The following is a 6,873-nucleotide window of genomic DNA, read 5'->3' as shown; positions in this document are numbered from 1 at the left end:
TTAAATGGAAAAAAGAAGGTTAACAAATATTATTTATAAAGTGTTTTTGACATAAATAGTCATTTCGTATACCATATATGCTGCTGCTGCCCCATTGCAGAACAGTTAACGGCAGCAGTGAGTGTAGTAAGTGCTAAGTAGAGCAAAGCTTCTCCAGAGCCAAGTTTTCGTCACCGCCAACGCTCTCCAGAGTGCTCCTCACTAGAGCTTCAGGAAAACCCATCTCCACAAGCTTTTGCACCTGTCCAAGTGGATCACAGAAATCGACACTGTTGATCGTGAAAACAACCACAGGGCGAATAATCAAACATATCCCCTTTTGCTCTTTATTACCCCAAAATAGTACAAAAAAGTAAGTTGCTATAAATATAAATATATATTGACTAGAGTATATTTTTTATACATATTTGTAGATGTATTTAAATCATTGCATCTATCATTATGCTCATATAACGTATAAAAATGAAGCTTGACAGAACGTCCAAGTTTTTCCTATTGCCCAACTTTGTCGGTTATTGGGTGTGGGTGTGGGTGGGTGGGCGTGAGGGGGGGAAAAGAAAACAAGCTAAGTACCGTAAGCCAGTTCTTTAAAAAAATAAAAAAGGAGAATTTTGCTAACCTTCTCCTCCACGCCAAGAGATGATATCATGGCAAATGCTTCGGTCCAGTAACGAGCGGTGCCCACAAAAGTTTGGTAGTCCCTAAGATACTGGGGGCATGCATAAAAACTAATCAGCATTCAAAGATGGAGGGAAAGATTGGATAAGAAAAATTAAACAACATAGAATATGACCTGCTTGAAATCTTAAAGGTGCATTGGACGAGCAAGAACAAAAATGAAATATTAATAGAAGTTTACAAGGGAAATGGCAAGAATAGGCACTTGGTGAAAGGACCTGTTGTGCTACGACAGCATCCTGGGGATCATCAGGTTCGGGAGCAGATAGTAATGCTTGAACAGAGAGGAGCGCTGTTTTCAAAGTCAGAGCCGGGCTCCATTGGTCTTTCAGGATATCCAGGCATATGGCACCACTTTGACTGCTTATATTAGGATGCCTTTGATGGAAATGAAGACGTTGAAGAAGTGAAATTGTAAATAAATTCTCAAAGCAGAATATCAGAACCTTCAAATATTATCGATCAATGAAGAAAAAGAGAATGTTAGAAAACTAATTTATTACATTCTTATTTCTATGCCACAAGGTGGTAGACCAACTTATACTTCATATTTGCTGATCACAGTTCTACTTGAAGGTTTACAGTTCATGTTTGCTAATGCCTAATAGAAGTCTAATTTGACGGAGGATAAGAATTTAGCTTCTCAGGAATGCACCCCCTTTTTCTGTCCGTTCAATCTTGAAGTCAAAAATAAAAACACATTTGCAACTGTCAAAACGTAAAAATAGAAGGAATATGAAAAGAATGATAAACATCTTCCATCCATGCTAATCCACCGAAATATGTTACATCCTTTATCAAAACCCCAGGAAAAGATATTGTATTATGCAGAAATTTCAAATGGTCCCTCAAAATTCAGAGAATTTGTTCCCTTAACAAGCAAAACATAAGTGAAGACTACTTACTCCTACACACTACCAAGAAAAAGGGAAAAGGACATAGCGACTTTTTCACCATACCATACTTTAGTTGCAAACCGCATTTTGGGAGGCTCAAAAGGGTAACCATCTGCAAAAAGGAAAAAGAATCAAATTGAAAATAATTAGCTACAGATCAACAAGAAACCATCCCTTGACTGCAAAAATTAAGAACAAAAATTTTGTTGCTAAGAAGCCTATTCTAAAACTTCACCCTAACATTTGAATTAGAAATTACAAATCACCGCCACGATTCGCCGTCCTATTCTAGCATTCACTATCTAAACCAATAACAATGGCAACCCAACATTCTCCATGCTCAGCAAGTCGACTTAAAAAATCAGGAAACTCAATCTTGTAGTAAAGTATTTGGCTAAGAATCACAAGAAGTTTAATTAATTGGTCTCCCATTCTTATAATGCCAAAAGGGAAATGGCAAAGATAGTGCCGCAATTGAAGACTTTTAGCAGGAAAAGGGAAACATTTGTGCTTCTCACAATGACAACACTCAACCACATCCAGTTAATAAATGCTCAAGGTTTGCTGAGCAGCCTAATCAAAGAGATAAAAGATGGGGAATGAAACTGTAAGGAACCAAAAACAAGCAGAGGGAAGTAGACACTGTAGAATTCTTGCTTGTAGATGGGTTGTTAGCAGAGGGCCTTCGGTGCTTGTTTTATTCAGGAACAAAAAGAAGACAGAGTTTCAATGCTCCAGGACCAAGATGTTTAGCACATCAGTTTACCTAAAACTAAAACCTAGAACGGTAAAAATATGATATCGCCTAAAATGAAAAGCATAATGATCTACGACATTGGATTTGATGTAGAGCGGAATCAGAATAAGGGTGAGAACTTTTAGTTACACGAATGTTGGTGTCCCTATAACATTGATATTCTTTCTTTTGTTTCAAACATTTGATTTTAATGTAACTTGGCAAAATGAGTGTTTTCACTTCCTATTTGCTCATGCACTAAACTTCACGTGTCGAGATCACTCCACATATAAAAGTGTCAATAATGGTTAAATTGCGTCAACTATTAGCATTCTCTTGAGCATATTACCCATCGGAACTTGACAGACAAATGGGGAATCACTGGTCATACAAGAAGCCTATAAATTAAATTGCCATTAAGAAACCCAGAGGATGACTCCTAAAACCTGATTACAACATTAAAAACTCAACAGGCAATAGGACAGTAGAACATTTCAATCATTAGACAGAGTAATGTCAAAGCAAAAAAGAACAAAGATAACATTTAATGATGAAAAGAAACTCACACAACCAATAACACAAGATTTACATCAAAGATTAATCATCGTACACACGTTAAACAACCAATAAATCATATTAATCTCCTCAAACTAACCCCAATTTGCATTTCCATGAACCCACACAACTTTTAGCTTTAACCCCCAAAATACAAAAACCTTAACCTGCCCTATTACGAGAATATAACCATTACAGGAATGAAAACACTCCATATATAATTACTGAACCCAAGAAGAAAACCAACAATAATCTTATCAGCAATCAGACAAAAGAAAACATGCAGTTCACACTAATAATGCCCTAAAACCCGAAAAGACAAGAACTCCAAATCTCGAAGTTTAAACAAGAACTAGAATCACTTTCAAGCATTCCTCTCCAACAAAACCCACAATTACACTAAACCAAAAACAAACTCTTAATATATATATATATATATATATATATAGAGAGAGAGAGAGAGAGAGAGAGAGAGAAAGGGTTACCAGGTAAAGTGATGTCGATCTTGAAGGTCCCGCCTTCATAAGGAGTACCAAGAGGACCAGGGATTGTACCGAGCAAGTGGGCAAGATTAGCTTCACCATTAGGGACGACCCTTATCCCAGACACCTCAAAGTCCCTGTTGCACTCTTGCAGCTCCTTCTGCACCCTTGCAAAGTCCACCATTTTTTTTCTTCACCCTTTTCTTGTCTCCGCTTCAATTGAAAAATAAAAAACGCGTAACAATAGAGCAATTCCGGGATATTTGCGAGAGAGTGCGAGAGGGTTTTTCCTCTTTCTTGGTTTACGAGTGCACAAGCTCCTCTTGTCTCTTCCTCATGGAGGAAAAAAGGCGTACAACACTGTTCCTTTTCACCTTTTTGAAAAGGGCTATTGTTGTTGTAGAACTATGCACAGTTTTGGAGGAACCCTTTGGTGGTGAGAAATGGAATAATTGGACTAGTTTTAGAATTCTTTGGTTCTTGATCGTAATAGTTTATCATTGTTCAAAATAAATTACTAATAATTAGTTACCTTTATTGTAATTAATAATTTATGGTGCAATAGCCTGTCAAACTTAATTTAAGAGATGTTTGCATTAAACTTTGATTGTAATAGTAAAATTTTTGTGATGTTTTAAAGAAAGTTCAAAATTAAATATTAATAAAATTGTAGATGTTTCAAAATAAAAGTAAAAAATGAAAAAAGATCGAATTTTGGGTGTCTGAAAAAATAACTTATTAATAATTTCACTAATAAACTATATGAATGGATTGAAATTGTTCATAATTTTTGGCTAAAATTAATTTAATCCAATCAGTTTAAAAATAGAAACCGTAAAACAATAACAATCTTTCCAGCTTATTATCAACAATAAGTTAATAAATGTTTATTTTAAGCATTTGCTAACGTACCCTTAATTGGCAAAGTCGATACTCTATAATTATTGTACAACAAGTTAAAATCTCACATATGTGTGAATATTAATTTATTTTAATAATAGTTGATTAATTATAAAAACTACTAAATGACGATAAATTGATATGCTGATTGGTATAAAAATAATATAGTTCATGCCATAATGATACATTTAGTAAAATCACAAAAGAAAAAGAAAAAGAAGTGTTTGGGGATAAAATTTCTAATAATTTAAAAACGTTTGCAAGTACATCTAAAATTGTTTAGCTGTTAATTATTTTTTTACAATTGTTATTTTATAATATAATAATGAAGTTAATATAATCACTCAAGAAATGAAGAATTTGACAAAAAGCACATAACCCCTTCACTAATATGAGATACCAAAATTTGTCATGTAATAACGAAGAATACATAAACCCAAACATAAAATTATTATAATTTTATTTGTATAAATTTCAGACGATCATAATTTTTTTATTTAATAAAAAATTATTTATTATGCATGCGTTCGTTTTTTTCTCTTTGATTTTACCGTATTTCTCTTTCTCTTTTTTAATTATATTCACCTGTCAAATTCTAATTATTTTTATGATCCATTTTTACTTAAAGTAAATTAAAATTATTTAAAAATTTTAATATTGAATACAATATGTTTAAGTTTAAAAAATATTCAGTATTGTATATTTAAGAAATATGTACATATGTAGAATTTGCGAAATTTGTTAATTCTATTACTTATGGTAAAAGAATGGGATTAATATACCGTCCTCTCTTGATATTTGATACAATTATATGTAAATCTTATTTGGTTTTTAAATTTATATCTACTGCTAATGACGTTATTTTCGTCCACTAAATAGATCTTTTTGTTAGTAAAATTAAAAAAATTTGCTGACTTAAGCAAAAAAAAAATTGAATGAAAATGCATATTTACCTCGATTGATATACATACATATTGTAGGCCAAATAAACAATTTATGACCAAACTACTCCATAGGGGTGAAAATGTATCTCATTACATGCTTTAGTATGTGAAGATATATAAGGATAATTTAGTTAGAAAAGATTTGTTCGACCTACAATAAGCCAGCAATAAGTCAATCGGTGGTAAATATGAATTTTATTCAATTTTTCAGCTGATATCTACAAATTCTATGAATATAAACTAAGGAATGAATCTAATTATTAAACGCACGTAGTGTCCAGAGTATTAAATATAATTTTTTAAATTATAAAAAATCTACATATAATTATTTCAAACTTTGAAGACGGCTAATATTGGGCTCTGAGCTCAGCATGTTACATTATAAAATCTCATTGGAACGTCGGCCCAAAATTAGCTTTAAGTTTATACGGATTGGTTTACATTACTGCTACTTGCACTTCATTTTACAATTCACACTACTGTGTGTTCATAATTAATTTAAAATTTAAAAAATAATTATTATTTTTTAAAATATGTTTAGTATAGATTTATTGCAAATTTATCTATATCGAAATACCTATAAACCCGAACTTTGTCTTGCAGCTCTCTCCCTCTAGGATTGAACACCGTGGGTTTTTTTTATGGACCAATCTCCTAACGTGCAATAACTAACTTAGATATGAATTTATTATTTTAAATATATATAAAGTCCAAATTTATTTTTGACTTTGATTTGAAGCATAATTATAAACCAATCTATTTAATCTTTTAGTCCATAATTTTATTTCAAGAAATTTCAATGTCAACAGTGACATTATAAAAAAGTTTTGCATTAAAAATAAGTAAAAAGTTTGCACTGATATCTTTAGACCGGAAACTATAAAACAACGATGTATGTGTTGGAAACACAATTAAATTTGTCATACAAGCTCTCTTCTTTATGTGCATAATAAATAATCTTTTACATATTAAGTATATATTAAAAATACGAATAATTATAAATCAATACATAACTTTTTTGTAAATTAAAAAAAACAAAAAATCAACTTAAATTACTACAATCCCGACCCTTGTTAACATATTTGATCAAAGTCGAATTGAGGGTAGTCTAAATTGTATGTTTGGACCCTAAAAAGAAAAAGAAATGGTTAGATACATTGGATAGTCCCCAACAAACATCCATCGATACTTAAATAATTTATATGAGTTAGAAAGAAATATTTAATGATAGTTTGAAGTAAGAAATGTCTTATAATTATTTAATTAGTTGGGAAGGGGTAATTAGAATGAAAATGAAATTATTGAGGGTTGAATTGAATTGGTCTCGATGGGTTTGTAGCTGCAGCCTCAGCCTTACATGTGTAAAAGTGAGTTCACGTGACTTGTAAGCAACACTTGGAAGTTAGAATTGGTTAGATACTCACAATTCTACACGTCTCCTCCACATGCATTCAATTAAATTATTATTGTTCAATATTTATTTTTTCTTATTTGCAACGGTTTTTAACTGCAGCCAATGTTTTGATCTTATTTATAAAAATAATGATTAATAATCATTGCACAGTCGTGATTAATTTGTACTCATCATGATTTTTGTTTTTTAATTATAGTAATTAATTATGATGAAAGTCATATTTCTTCTAGTGCTTGAGACGCAGAAATTTTCAAGTATTTTTTAGGAG

General features: G+C 31.7%; 1 protein-coding gene across 1 annotated transcript; it reads right to left on the bottom strand.

Moving 5' to 3' along the window:
- On the bottom strand, nucleotides 1-3,792 carry LOC105165950 (ubiquitin-conjugating enzyme E2 27). The gene is made up of 5 exons (XM_011085112.2): nucleotides 3,351-3,792; nucleotides 1,638-1,686; nucleotides 897-1,056; nucleotides 620-709; nucleotides 1-241 (listed from the first exon to the last, which is right to left on the bottom strand). The coding sequence occupies exons 1-5, from the start codon at nucleotides 3,529-3,531 to the stop codon at nucleotides 134-136; spliced, it is 588 nt and encodes a 195-aa protein (XP_011083414.1). The 5' UTR covers nucleotides 3,532-3,792; the 3' UTR covers nucleotides 1-133.
- Nucleotides 3,793-6,873: the final 3,081 nt, after the last annotated feature.

Source organism: Sesamum indicum, linkage group LG1 (genome assembly GCF_026168435.1).
Source record: "Sesamum indicum cultivar Baizhima isolate 11 linkage group LG1, ASM2616843v1, whole genome shotgun sequence".
Classification (NCBI taxonomy): domain Eukaryota; kingdom Viridiplantae; phylum Streptophyta; class Magnoliopsida; order Lamiales; family Pedaliaceae; genus Sesamum; species Sesamum indicum.
Note: the sequence above shows the minus strand (reverse complement) of the source record. Positions and strands in the feature narration are given on the sequence as shown.